The following is a 15,365-nucleotide window of genomic DNA, read 5'->3' as shown; positions in this document are numbered from 1 at the left end:
CATTGTCATTCCACCGATGCTATTTCAGAGGGAGGTATGGTTAGGGTGTCTCTTAAAAACTTTCACATACCCACACAATGTACTGTGTTTTAGCTAAACATAGCTTACAGATGCCACTTGCCACCTATTAAAATTCCACCGGCTAACTTACAGGTCTTCAAAGCATGAGGAGCTAATGAAACAGAGGGTTCCTTGGAAAGGAAGCTGTTTCGTATTACCATGCACGTTAAAGAGAGAACAGAGGTGCGAAGAATGAAAGACAAGGAATACACCTGTCTCATTTATCATTTTTTTAGGAATCAAGACAGGCCAATCGACAGTCTGCTTTCAAACATTAAAGTCTGAGATGAAGAAATGTCTCTCATAATGTGCTGTAATACGGTTCAGTGGATCCACCTCAGATTAGTACAGCTTTGCTGTTTTTACGATTCTTTTGTTCCATTGAGCAATTGAAGCCTCATAAGGCATGACATAAGGTCTGCAGCCAAGCGTCAGCAATCTCCGTAAATCATTTATTTCAATCCGCATTGCTTTAAGGTGTTTTAGTAAGATTAGTCTAAATCTTTGGCTCCTTATGACTCCCATTTGCAAGTCCAACATTTTGGTACATCAATGTTGCTGTGGATACATAACATTTCCCACAACATAAAAGGTGAGCCGAAAAATGCTGGGGTTGCGTGTGAAGATGTCCTTCAGACGTGACAGTAATGTGAGTGCAATGTCAGACGCCCTGCTGAACTCTGGGGTCAGAAAACCTATTCTGTCGTCTCTTTGTATAAACAAACATTTTTAAAACACTTTTTGCCCAAAACACTTTCAGTGAAATAAGCTAAATTATTTTCTTACAAAATTTTGCACTCTGCACTTTTTTGCCATCAGTTCTGCTGCATATCTAGATTGTGTATGTGTGCGGTACTATAGCCTTTTACTGCCTCATTTCATGGTACACATGAGCTACACGTGGTTTAAGTGACAGGATCAACGTCATGTTCACCACCTCGACCACCTACAGACCTCCTTCCCTCCCAGTAGGCAGTGTCTTTTCCTCCCCCTTTTTTCAGAGTGAATAAGAAGGGAACCCAGAGACTGAGAGACTCGGAGTCGAAAGACGCTCATCCATCCCTGCAATGCCCAGTAGTACCCCAAGCACCAACGGAATCATGCCTGAAGCAAAGAAAGCAGGTAAGGGCTGCTCTCATTGCCTCACCTTAACCAATTTATTATCATCAGAACAGGTGCACATTGTCTGCCAGGACACCTTGTGGTCACTTTCTGACTCAACTGTAACTTGCTACAAATGCACCTTTGTATGTTGCTTGATGTTTTTAATAATCTTGTACTCTAGAAGTAAATAAACTTGTAAAACTGTGCTTTGTAGAAGACAAATGTGTGTACATCAATTTTCATATGGACATATATGGATGGAGATCAACAGAGATGAAACTGACAGTAAGAATAATAAAATAAAAATAAAATGCAAAAGCCACACAATAAACAGGAAAAAAACAGCAAAGCTAAGCGAGGGCAGAAGAAAATTAAATTTTTCATTTTCTAGTAAACAAAGTCGAAATATTTGGTTATGGTATGATTGTATTTATATAATTTTACAGGTATAATTTGAACAAAAAGGGGAAAATATTTTGTGTGTGTTTGTGTGTGTGGTCCAGGCAAACCCTCTATTGTGGGGCCAATAATAATACCGGTAATTTTTGGTCTCCACAAGAAAAACAGCTAATAAATCATACTAAATGTGTGTGTGTGTGGGAGCGTGCCTTAACCCATTTTTTTTTTTTTTTTTTTTTTTTTTACGTTTGTAATGATCTAAATCTGACAAAAACCTCCTTCTGGGGATGTCCTCATTTGTTGAAAAAAATCTGTATATAAAAACAATAGACGTCCATGGAATGTCCTTATTTAGATAAGTAAACGTGTGAGCAGTGTCTGAAATGTAGTGATAGTAATTCATCTCAGACTACAGGATGCACCTGGTCATGCAAGCACACATCTTTCTAGACACTTCAAACCCAGTCTACATGCCTAGGACCTGCAGTATTTACAGTGCTGGTGACAGTCCCCAAACTAAAAGTGTCACCACAATGCTGGCTTGATGGAAGGTTATTCTGACAGTTTGTGCGAGTTGCGTATACTCTGAGATCAGAGGTACACAGGAAAGACTAATGGTCAACAGCATGAGGAGAGGGCACCTTGGACATTACTGTCATACTGTTACTCTCCGGGCTCTTGTGCGCAGCTTAACATCTCACAGGAAAATAATAATAGTCTTTACAGGGACAAAGTGTTTAACAGCTGCTCTACTCAATCTTTAGACAACAAATTATAATAAGATGAAAGATGCTCATACATGGCCCTGCATATATTTTAAGATAAGCATGTTGTCAAAAGTCCTCTAGACTCAATTAATCTTATCACTTACATACTATTTAAAGTGCATTAAAGAGGTCAAATGCAACATGTTGTGTACACATAAACAAGGCTTTATAGCTGTGCTTTACTCAACTTTTACATATACAGTAAAGATGTGTACACTATAAGTAAATCATTGCATATTTAAAAAGATTTCAAATTCAATATCAGACAGTGAGATTGATATATGTGCAAAAGTGAACCGATCTGCATTCATCAGATGCATCTTCTTTCAGGTGTTAATATAGTTGCACGGTACCTCTTTCACCCTTCTACTTTAACACATCGTCCTCGTCTGTCATCTCAACAACTCTCTTACTCTTCCACTCTCTCTCTCGCTCCTAATTTCATTTTAATTTTAGTTTTTTTTTTGCTCATTTTTATTTGAATTTGTAATATTTTTATTAATTATTCATAGTTTTTAATTAAATTAAAACAGTATAAAATGAGTAAACATATTAATAATATAATATAATATAATATAATATAATATAATATAATATAATATAAATACTATTTTTAGTATTGCTTTTCACCTTGTTAGCATCCTCTTGCACCTTATTAAAAGTTGAAAAGAGGCACCTACTGATTTCTTATTAACTTATCAATGATGACATGCCGCCTTCTTGATCACAGGGGTAATGAAGTGTAAAACCCTCCACAGTAACTCATCTCCACAGCTCTACCGTCCTCGTTTTATTTACACCTTCTGTGATTTAGCCAAGCTGTGTCTGACTTACTGGGCATGGCGGTATCTGGCAACATTAGACACCACATGTTCATGAGACACCATGAGTGCGTAATTCTCAGCAATCTAAGTCAGCATGGAAACCAACTCGATCAATGTTAAGGGAGATCTGATCTAACCAATACCTGAGAATGTCTCTTATCCAAGCGGGTAGAATGTCGTTCTCAGGACTGTGATGGATCACACCTCCGAAATCTCCCTTTACAGACATGAATCCCTCTATTTGTGCATCTGTCTGTTCATGTTATTTTCCATCGGGCCTGTTTCAAGTAAGCAATCAACAGAAGGCCGACACTCAGCATGAGGTTTTCAACACTCGGGGGGCCACAAGATCATATCCATCGCCTTCCCTCTCAAATCATCATGCATAGCATCTCCTTGATCCAGCCACCAAATGCGAACCATACCAGCGTGCCCGTAGCGGCTGGGTGCATGGCATGGGTTGGCAAGACACGCTACGGACGTGTCCAACACAAACAACTTGCTTTTTGCACTGTCATCACGAGCGAAAGACACTAAAGCCTAGCAAAGACCCTGAGGTCATCAACATAGCTGCTGATGCTAAAAAGAGGTGAAGTCCAAAGTTACTCAACATTAGAAGGTTGTTCCAGTTTATATGATGCCCGTTTTTTTGTAAAGATTTGATTAAAGTTAACAGTGAGGTTCAAGGTTTAATGTCTAGGTTATAAATTATAATGTAGATACATAATATAACAAGGATTTCCCATGATGCAATGCTCATGGTTTGCACTTTCAGTAAATAACATGACCTTATTAAAGTGAGGATAGCAAAATAAAGTAAACTGTCACATATTATACCCAAAAATTCTTCACACAGTGGACTACCAGTAAAATTGATTAAAAAAAAATTTGGACCAAAAATTATTCAGACACTTTGACCTGCCCAGGTTTTTCTTAAGTGTTATCTGATTAATTTATTCGGATACAGTTAATATATATATTAACTTGATAAGAACTATATTTATTTATAATACATATTGAATTATGTACATACAAATGTAAAACAAATGTGAACATTCTTATTATTTTTGTATGAATTATTTTTAAGCATAAACCTCCCTAAATTATTAATATCTTAATATATTACAATCTATTGTTTAATAAATGTAATAAATAACTTCATGTAAAATAGATTTGTCTTGTTTTAAACAAAAGTGTGTAAAAATAGAGCACAAATTCACCATGTTAATATGAAGGAATTGTAGATATTATTAATTTGCAGTACTCATTGCTGATTCTGGTTCTTCTGATCTACGCCAGACCTTTTACAGCTGTGTGACGATCTGCTCAAAGATGTGAGAGAACGAGGATGATCCCTCATTGGACATAAGGGATTTTCCCTCCATGTACCTCTTGTTTACAGCATTTTCCCACTCATGGTCATTCTCCACTCACAAAACACCAGGGTTGAATCTCACACCAGGGAGTAAACCCTAACTTGAGGAGCTGTCAGCATGAAAAGAAACCTAACGGGCGGCTTTAAATTGCGTGAGTGTAGACTCGACATCCGACATTTTTAGATCTTTCTGATTTGTTTTATTTTGGAGCTCTGCTTCATGACCATGGTTATAGTATAGTATGCTGGCTGTTCTGCTCAACCCCTCCCTCTTGTTCTTCCTGACTCCCTCCATACCAGCCCCTATAAGGGAGAGGTCCCAAAGAGAGGGTGAAACAGGCTATGACTGATGGAGTGACCTGTCAGCAGCAGTTGCTAATCTCTAGCCCTGATCCCTTTACCACCTCTGTTCCCTTCGTTCCTGTACCACTCCTCTATAGTGGCCTCTTTAAGTCCAGAGTCATTGATGGAATTTATATGTGCACCTGGACTAACTTCTAAGGTTTCATTTCATGCGCTTAACGTTAACAGAGATGAATGACTGCACCGCCATTTTTCATTATCCTCCATTTGTACGAGCTTGTATCTCATAATTACTTGATGGCATCAGGGAACCTGCTTGTCATAATGTGCATAGTGCATGTGTGTCTTCGAGATGTATAACATATAAAATAACTGAAGGTTGATAAGTGATGATAATGTTGACGGTGACTGAACAACAGTCTGTTTTCGGTGATTGTCAGCAGGATCACAAACAGTGGTGGGGGTCTAGAACAGGTGTACAGAAGTCCCTGTCCTGTACGCATTGGAACACAGCTGACCCGATCACTTAGGGGTGCGCGCTGTCACGAAGACCCATTATAGTGATGTCAGTCACCTCTATCCCCTCCTACTGTCCGAACCGCACAGCCAATCAAAAGAGAGTCTCAAGTGTAAACCATTTTTTACCATCATCTCAGGCTTGCTTAAATGTGGAATTACTGACAGGATGATTTTTTTATGGGGTGGGGTGGGGGGGTATCTGATGGTATCTGGTTTCAGAAAAAAGGCTTCAAGGTGTCACTTTCAGACCTTTTTTTTTCCCTTAATCAGGTGACAACAGAACCCTACACTGAAAATATGATGTGGTTACACTTTATTTTAAGGTGTCCGTGTAACAGTGTAATTATATATTTAAGTACTGTATATGATTAGGTTAGGATTAGGGTTTGGGTTAGGGTTAGTTATACATCATTTATAGTTATTACTACAGTAACTACATGTAACAAGGACACTGTTAAATAAAGTGTTAAAGTGTAAATCTTTTGATCTAACAATATCTAAAAACATAAAAATAGCAAGAAAATATCTAAAAACAATGAAAAATATCTAAAATAAAATGGCTAAAAATATATCTTAAAATAAAACTCATTTATTTGAGAACCAACACTGCAAAATGTATTAATTTTTAAGTCAAAAATGTAAATGTATAGACTTTTTCACTAATACTTAAAAATGTATGTCAATGTAGTGAAAAAAAATACATGTATTTTGCCCAAATATTTTAACATATAATGTATTTTTGCAGTAAAAGTGCAGTTCTATAAAGATACATTCTCTGAAAACAATATTATGCAGTTGTGCTTGTCAAGAAAATTTATCTTCTTTTAAGAATTTCTAGACATTTAACTGGAAAACAAGGCAAGAAAAATACTCTTTGTCAGAGCGGATAGAGGTCAGCACTATAGCACAACTGCGACTCCGCAGACCAAGGTCCTTTAATGATCTTGATCTTCTTGCTCCACCCTGTGGTTTCCTCTCTAGTCTATTTCAATAAAGCCTAACTTTAAAAAAAAAAAATTACTCTTAATGAGGATTGCCACTTGCACATCCAGCAACTTTTCCATTTCAGCCCTGCATTTTAGCCCCTACAATGCTCTTTTTTCAGGACACTATGTGGAAGTCTAGTCACATTTCATTGTTACAGTGACATTCTCCCCCTCTGGCACCAATCTGCAATTAACACTTAACAGAGAAACAAGTTGAACCAATACACTTAATGCCACTGAGCATTATGATAACCTAAGGGAGCAACTAATGTTAACGTCCACATTAATAAAAGAAGGCAAAAATGTGAGAGCTCTAAAGCATGAGCCAGAGGACCACAGATGGTTTTCTGAGAAGGTGCTTGTGAAAATCAACAGTAGCGAGAAAAGTGTTAAACCTGCAAGCGGGACATAAACATGCCAACACCACAAACACCGCAGAAATGAAGTGTGGCAAATCAAAAATGTATTCTTAGAAACTGCTGTCAGAGCCTATGATGTGTTTCCCTAGTGAATGCAAGTTTAGGCCTAGCATGCTTCTTAGATGTAACCTAAACCCTGACAGGCATGGGTAAACTATATGATTCAGTGCTAACAACAGGGGGGGTACATGAATGGCATACCATAGAGAGATATATTGCACGCGAGAGGTAAGGAAAGGGGATCGGAAAAGCAATGTAAGGAAAAGGAAGACTCTAGAATGTTTGTGTAGTGTCAGTGTAATTAAAACTGCCCATTGCTTCATTTAAAGTGGTTTGAGGGTTACCTCTGATGTTAACTGAAGTCAATTTTTTTTTTACTCCTACAGGAAAAAAAGGATCAAGAGCAGAAGCAGATCCTGAGGGTAGGCATACTTGTGAACTATGAAATCCTACTTTACTATTAACTTCCACCACTTAATCAGAGCGCCCCCTATAGACCGTATTCAGAACAGCGCCATGACAGGTATGAAGCGCTAAAGCGAGGCTGTGAGGGACTTACCGTGTTTTCAATGCCATCCGCTCTTAAAAGCTGTATGAAGCTCCTGGATCACTTAAAATTTTCCACAGCTCATGTTGTCTGGAGTTTTTTTGTTTACTGAAATTTCTTGGAAAGATATTCTTGCATTGTTTCGTCAGCAGAACGATCCAAAAACACATTAAATAACAGTACAACGCAACCCACGGAAGAGATGTGTATCCCTTACAGCTTCGCTTTCATTCTTGTTAAAAATCAAAGATGGCGGTGCTGTAAATAAGGTCTATTGTTTAGCTACTAACGCACCCCAAAACTCCACGCTGCAAAAGACATTAGTGGAAATATATGTGTATGTTTAAAACAATATATAGTTTTTTTTTTTTTTTTTATCCAATGTTCCAAGCATTAAAAAACATTTCTTAGGCCTACACACCATCAAAAAACAACCATATTCTTGCATTAACAATTTATTTAATGTTAGGCTATATTTATTAAAACCAAGTCGAAGTATTAATTTAATTTACTGTTTGTAGCATTTTTTACATTTGTTCCAAAATATTACTTATATAAGAACGCAGTTTTCAGATTTTGTGTAGGCTATAGTTAATCTGAACTGAAGTTTAACAATTCATTTTAATAGTCACTTGTTTTAGGGTCATCGGATATCAAAGCACTGCAGGTGTCGTGATCGTCACATCATGTGTTAGCTTTAATTTCACCTGGCTGAGTGTTCACTAAAAACCATCTCACTAACAGATCATTATTTCAAGTCTTTTAGAGTTTGGAGAACATTGTGTTCTTATAATAGAACAGATTTGGACACTCAGATCAAAGTAGCATGTAAATCTGACAATATGGTTTGCATGTGTGATCATTACCATGACACTTTCAAGGTGAATTCTGCACCGCTGCTGTCTTAATAGTGTTAATCGGAGAGGATCATAAGACAATGGAAATCACATGAAGCTTGGGCCTCCGTTAGACATCTGACATTTAAGTAGGATTATGCAGTCGTGGTGGTATAGAATATAATGACCTCTTGCTCTGTCTTCTTCTTTCCATCACAGCAAAGGCACCACCGTATGAGCCCAACATCACCGAGCCCAATACTAGAGCTGAGCTCATGAAATGTACGCATCAACACGGGACAGTCTTTTTATATAGTCATTTTATGGCCTCTTGTCCTCTGAAATGTTATTTTTCTCTCAGACTGGATAAATCTTTCTCTGGATGACAGAACTGCTCAGAAAATGTTGTGGCTCTCAGAAGGTGGGGCCAAAGTGTCACGCATGTCAGAGGAAGTGTGTCCTGTACTGGACAGACCAGAGAGATATGAACACTCACCACAGGTATGTAAGTGAGTCTCCCCCCCTAAATCTGTAGTGTGATTTGCTGATAATATAACATCCATTTTAGATTAGCTCATGTAATTATTTTTTAAGTGCTACCTTTATTTATGCTTTAAAAGGGTTTGTTCACACACACACAAAAAAAAATATTTGAAAATTCTTATCATTTATGCCTCATGTCGTTCCAAAACTATAAGACTTTAATTCATCTTCAGAACAAAATGAATTTTAATGATCTCCAATGGATTTTTTTTGTCCATCCACTGAAAGTCTAATCAACATTTTCAAGCTTCATAAAGTGCAGAAAGACATTGTAAAAGTAATTTATATAAACAATATAGAGTTGTTTATTCCTTGTCTTCTGTAGGGGCAATATATACTTGTACACGATATACATGATGCAAAATTTTTTATATGATGTTATGTTGGTATTTCTTTACATATAAACATTGATCAACAAAAAATATTACTTAAAAAGTCATAATTATGACAAAAAGTCAAAAATTAAAGCAAAATCAAAATTGAAATTTTTTTGTAATAAGTTTAAAATTTTGTCTTATAAGTTTTTTGCCATAATTATTCTTTTTATTTCATAATTGTCACTTATTGTCAGTTGTTTTTGTCATAATTTTGACTTTTTATCTCATAATTCCAACTTTTTATCTCATAATTTTGACTATTTTGTGTCTGAAATATGATTTTTTTTTTTTTTTCATAATTACGATTTACCAAAGCATTTGTGTGTGTGTGGTGGAAATGGATTTCCATGATTCTATGGGATTGTATTTATTCATGAACAATTCATTCAAGTCTCATCTTTTCAATGAATCGGTCGATTACAAGATCTGTTCACAAAGCAGACTGATTCTAGTTCAACTCACAGTTCCACAGAAGAAAGAATGAAAGTCATAGAGGTTTGAAATGACATGAGGGTAACTAAATGACGACAGAATGCAATCTGTAAGACTGTCATGGTCTACATATAGTATGCGTATAACTGATTTTCACAATATCTTCCTGAAGGTGCTGTGTAAGCAGGGTCTTCTGGGCAATCGTGGGTACTGGGAGGTGGATTGTGAGGGCTGGGTGGTGATCGGGGCAGCGTGTGAAAGCGCAGGGAGGAAAGCTAAGGATGGCCCATGTGGCCTGGGAGAGAATGACCTGTCATGGGGTGTTGGCTGGGCCGGATCCTGCTACCATGTCTGGCACAACGGAGAGAACACAGAATTCCAGGCTCCCCTCTGCCCCATCATCGGCATCTACGCTGACCAGCCAGCTGGCATAATCAAGTTTTACCTAGTTGAAGAGGGAGAGAACGGCTCCAAAGAGGTCAAACTTGTTCATCGTTTTACAGCCAACATAAAAGAGAAGCTCTTCCCTGGATTCTGGGTGGGCAGGAACTCCTACTGCTGGATCCGAAAGAAGGATCAGTAGAGGGGTGAATAATTGAAGGAGGGGTTGGAAGAAAACAGGGTAAGGGTGATGTAAGGAAAAGAAGAGGATAGCTATGCAGGAGACTTTGATTGGTAGGGAATAAGAAGAGAAAAATGTCTCAAACTACAATAACTAAAATGAAACTGTAAATGGAGACTTGCATTCTGAACCTGAATCTGCCTTTGTTACAAACCACTAGGTTGGTTCAAAAGTGTGCATGCTCAAAATATATTATTTTAGTATTTTAACCAGTAATTTAATTGGTGTAGCATTAATCTTTATACTGATTTTGAATAGTCACTGTATTAATTTTATATTCCATGTGATGACAAATGCAGATACGGTATTGAATATTCATCTCCGTGCTCTAATAAACAAAATAATACTCATTTGTGTTATATAAGAGTGGTGTGTTGTTTGTATTGTTGTCACTGAAACCAGGTACAGATCTAGGGGGGCTACTCAAAGGGTCAAGGTTTGGCTGGTTAGCGTGACCCAGTTCACCCCTGCTGGTAAAAGCTCTAACTACACCATGTGATGCCACAAAGAATCTTTCTCCATTGACTTCCATTCAAAGAATTTTTTTTTTTTTTTTTTTTTTAGGGGTTGACGCGAGTAGCGCTGAAACCCTATTGTAATTTTTTAATTTCCAAGGATCAGTATTCTCCCCTAAAAGTGATCGGGCAGACCAAACCGTAAGTTGTAGAGACTTGAAACCTTGAGGATTGGTAGTACTCGTACCGTCTACAACGTCACCAAGGCTCGCCCAGATCAGCCTGACGGGGGCGCTACAGCGGTCAAAAGTACGAAATGGCTCATAACACCTGAACCGTTAGGCATAGACTCAAGTGTCTTATATCATTGGAATCCTTGGCATGGACACAATGTTTGCCCTTCTGACTAATTCTGCTATATTTTGGATTTGAAAAACTAACTAATCCTAGGTTTTTGACCCGATCGGAACCAAACCAGTGCAGCGAGATTCTCTGGAGTCTGATTGTCAATAATTATCAAAAAAAGTTAAAATTTCGATTCACGGTCCCTAAGGGCTGCCAAAACGTGGGTGGAGCCACTTTTACTAAAATGTCTATAAATTGTGTATGGACTGAGATATTTTTACCAAACCCATCACACCTATGTAAGAGCCATAGACTGTAAAAAGTAAGAGCTCATTCTGTGGTCGCGTAAAAAAGTACACAGCGACTGGACACTTGGTGATGCTATAACAGCAAAAAAACAACAACATGAAAATGGCTATAACTATTTCACCATTAGTCCGATTGACTTGAAAATTGGTATTGAAAAGTGTCTTTGTCTGAGGACATTGACGCATCTCAAAAACATGTCCGTCATCGGCCAATGAAGTTTGAGCAGCTATCAGACAACGTTAACGGAGGCTGATCGGAATGAAACTCATTGGGTATCATGTGATTATTCGCACACGCCCACGACATTTATACCACATGGTAGAACTCTTCATTCTGAGCAACTTTGCCTCTATATTGGAGATTTCAAAAACTTTGACGAACTAGTCCTAGGTTTTTGTCTCAACCTCGATAAGTGTTAAAAAGCTTTTTAACCATAAATTTCCTGTGGTTAATTACATGTATTGGCTGTTAATGGTCTTTTCCACCTATGATTGAGATGGTTACAGGCTGTCTAATTAAAGGTGCCCTAGAACCAGTTTAACAAGATGTAATATAAGTCTAAGGTGTCCCCTGAATGTGTCTGTGAAGTTTCAGATCAAAATACCCCCTAGATTTTTTTAATTAATTTTTTTAACTACCTATTTTGAGCCATAATTATATATGCACCGATTCAGGCTGCTTCCCCTTTAAATCTCACGCTCCCCCGCCCCCGAGTTCTCGACTGCCTTAACCAGCATAAACAAAGTTCACACAGCTAATATAACCCTCAAAATGGATCTTTACAAAGAGTTCGTCATGCAGCATGTCTAATAGCGTAAGTATAGTATTTATTCGGATGTTTACATTTGATTCTGAATGAGTTTGATAGTGCTCCGTGGCTAAAGCTAACAATACACACTGTTGGAGAGATTTATAAAGAATGAAGTTGTGTTTATGAATTATACAGACTGCAAGTGTTTAAAAAATGAAAATAACGACAGTCTTGTCTCCATGAATACAGTAAGAAACGATGGTAACTTTAACCACATTTAACAGTACATTAGCAACATGCTAACGAAACATTTAGAAAGACAATTTACAAATATCACTAAAAATATCATGTGATCATGGCTCATGTCAGTTATTATTGCTCCATCTGCCATTTTTCGCTATTGTTCTTGCTTGCTTACCTAGTCTGATGATTCAGCTGTGCACATCCAGACGTTAATAGCCCTTGTCTAATGCCTTGAACATGGGCTGGCATATGCAAATATTGTGGGCATACAGTACAGTCCAAAAGTTTGGAACCACTAAGATTTTTAATGTTTTTAAAAGAAGTTTCGTCTGCTCACCAAGGCTACATTTATTTAATTAAAAATACAGTAAAAAACAGTAATATTGTGAAATATTATTACAATTTAAAATAACTGTGTACTATTTAAATATATTTGACAAAGTAATTTGTTCCTGTGATGCAAAGCTGAATTTTCAGCATCATTACTCCAGTCTTCAGTGTCACATGATCCTTCAGAAATCATTCTAATATGCTGATTTGCTGCTCAATAAACATTTATGATTATTTTCAATGTTGAAAACAGTTGTGTACTTTTTTTTTTTCAGGATTCCTTGATGAATAGAAAGTTCAAAAGAACAGCATTTATCTGAAATACAAAGCTTCTGTAGCATTATACACTACCGTTCAAAAGTTTGGGGTCAGTAAGAATTTTTATTTTTATTTTTTTGAAAAGAAATTAAAGAAATGAATACTTTTATTCAGCAAGGATGCATTAAATCAATCAAAAGTGGCAGTAAAGACATTTATAATGTTACAAAAGATTAGATTTCAGATAAACACTGTTCTTTTGAACTTTCTATTCATCAAATAATCCTGAAAAAAATATTGTACACAAATATTTTGTACAATTGTACACATTAAATGTTTCTTGAGCAGCAGATCAGCATATTAGAATGATTTCTGAAGGATCATGTGACACTGAAGACTGGAGTAATGATGCTGAAAATTCAGCTTTGCCATCACAGGAATAAATTTATTGAATGAGATTTATATAAGAAGGAGGAAACGATGTTTGAGACTCACTGTATGTCATTTCCATGTACTGAACTCTTGTTATTCATCTATGCTGAGGTAAATTCAATTTTTCATTCGATGGCACCTTTAAAACATTATACCTTTTTACACATGTGCTTATAGGCCTTAAAGTGCTTGATCCCCAATGAATGCTGCTCGCAGCTATTATTACTATCACTATTATATAAATGTGGCCATAAAGATCCCTCTAGCCTTTTTGTATTTGATTTTTTTATCAAAAAAGCAAACTTCTTTTACCACTTTCTTCCACATAATTCATATTGTGCTATCAATATTTAATGAACATGATATATATTTTTTCAATCTTTAGACATTTTAGCACTGTTCACATGCATTTCCTCATGCTGACACTATAGTAAAGATATGCTAAATAGCCAAAAGAACGTGGACATCTGAACACCGCACCCATATGTTCCTGTTGATGTTTTAATTAAGTAAAACCATGAGTGTTAACAAAGAGTTGGTCCTCCTTTCACTGCTATTACTCTTCTGAGGGTTTCCAAGAGATCTTATAGAACCAACATCACTGAGGTTCAGGGCTGGGTTTGGTGCAGGCTAGTCAAGTTGTTCCACACCAGATTCCTCAAAAGAACAAAATGATTGTACTGTGTAATGTTCAAAATATTTAATTGCTGTCACTGGAATGACCAAACTAATTAGTCATGACAAGGCTTCCACATTCTATTGGCCATTGAATGCATATTTACTGCATCAAACAGCAGGTTCAGAAGTTTCCAGTCATCCTATATAACTTTTTTAGCTGGCACTTTACAAGTGTGTAAAATTAGGATTGGAGCTCAAATCTGTGGGACAGTGGCCCTCAGGAACAGGACTGGACACCCCTGGTATTTTGTATGTTGCAGAACACATCCAGATAATTTCATGCGTCTTGGAATTGATCTTCGGATGATGACATAGAATAAGCACACAAGGACGCAAGATCGCATAAGAACGCATTTTGAGATACAGCCCTGAAATGGGTGTCTGACAAAGGAAAAAATTCAAAATGTGCAGTGTTGGGGTGGTCCAGGAACAAACTTATGAACAAAATGGACTTTATCTAATTTTCTCATGAAGACCCACTCCTTCAGACAAGCTATTACATAAAGGACACTCTCTCTACTGCTCTCATTGTTTGGATGGGTTGGCTTGTTTAGATCTAGCTGAAATAAACTGCCCCAACGGATACTCCAAGTGTGAGAGTTCAGCAACAACAATTCCAGTTGGTAAGTCCAGTATGATGGACTCTAATTTACTGTTAGAATTGACTGATGGAGATGCCGATACATTGGAAATGTATAGATATTTAATGTATAAATAGGATTTGTGATTGTAAGCACAGAATATCTAGTATAGATTTCTGCTGCGCAGTTGAACTGCAGATTCATTTCATTCCTGTTCTTTAGGTGACATTACTAAAACAGTAAAGATTAAAGGTTGTGCTGCCTATAAAAATGGGTCCATGAATGTAGGCATTGAACAGTCGTATTCTGTGTGCTGTGACACTAACGGATGTAACTACCGAGATACTCAAGGTATTGTGCTTTAAAGTCAACACTCATTTTACTTCCAAAGGACAGTCAATCAGAAAATAAAAAGTAGCCAAAGGAGTGCTTTTTCATTAGATGTTATATTTTGTACAGAATATAAAATAAGAGAATTCTTCTTTTACCTCTGTAGATAATGTCCCCAATGGAAAGCTGCACAAACATATTGAGCTGTTCAGGGATTGAAGACCGCTGCATTACAGCAAAAGTTGAGAATCTGAAAAGGGAAGAAGAAGATTAAAGTAATTGTCCCCATCATTCATTTTAAACATTTGATACAGATCACAAATACCAATGTCCAGCTTGGACTGACTCAACCTTTGTTTTCTTTGCTTTTATCAGGGATTTTTGATGATCAGTCAAAGGTTGTCAAAGGCTGTGTCTCTAGATCCTTTTGTGATGGCGCAAATGTAATTAATATTGACGACATCTCATGTTGTGAGGGGAACCTGTGTAACGGTGATCAGAGCACCACCACGAGCACCACCACAAGTGCCACCACAAAAG

The 15,365-nt window shown here is 37.1% G+C and overlaps 1 protein-coding gene and 1 long non-coding RNA gene across 2 annotated transcripts; both read left to right on the top strand.

Annotated features, from left to right (window-relative positions):
• Positions 1-926: 926 nt before the first annotated feature.
• zgc:195001 (uncharacterized protein LOC567531 homolog) lies at positions 927-10,463 on the top strand. Its single transcript, XM_048203927.1, has 5 exons — positions 927-1,182; positions 7,143-7,178; positions 8,359-8,421; positions 8,501-8,640; positions 9,664-10,463. The coding sequence occupies exons 1-5, from the start codon at positions 1,128-1,130 to the stop codon at positions 10,072-10,074; spliced, it is 705 nt and encodes a 234-aa protein (XP_048059884.1). The 5' UTR covers positions 927-1,127; the 3' UTR covers positions 10,075-10,463.
• A 1,513-nt stretch (positions 10,464-11,976) lies between these two features.
• On the top strand, positions 11,977-15,327 carry LOC125250211. Its single transcript, XR_007180753.1, has 3 exons — positions 11,977-12,036; positions 14,992-15,100; positions 15,201-15,327. It is a non-coding gene; the product is annotated as an uncharacterized LOC125250211 (long non-coding RNA).
• Positions 15,328-15,365: the final 38 nt, after the last annotated feature.

Source organism: Megalobrama amblycephala, linkage group LG1, assembly GCF_018812025.1.
Source record: "Megalobrama amblycephala isolate DHTTF-2021 linkage group LG1, ASM1881202v1, whole genome shotgun sequence".
Lineage (NCBI taxonomy): Eukaryota > Metazoa > Chordata > Actinopteri > Cypriniformes > Xenocyprididae > Megalobrama > Megalobrama amblycephala.
The sequence above is the reverse complement of the archived record's forward strand: the minus strand, read 5'-3'. Positions and strand labels throughout refer to the sequence as shown.

Excerpts from the sequence above, each read along its gene's own strand:
- zgc:195001 (XM_048203927.1), top strand. The coding sequence starts at position 1,128 with ATGCCCAGTAGTACCCCAAGCACCAACGGAATCATGCCTGAAGCAAAG. Across the intron at positions 8,422-8,500 it reads TAGAGCTGAGCTCATGAAAT|ACTGGATAAATCTTTCTCTG; the intron begins GTACGCATCAAC and ends TTTTTCTCTCAG. Across the intron at positions 8,641-9,663 it reads GATATGAACACTCACCACAG|GTGCTGTGTAAGCAGGGTCT; the intron begins GTATGTAAGTGA and ends ATCTTCCTGAAG.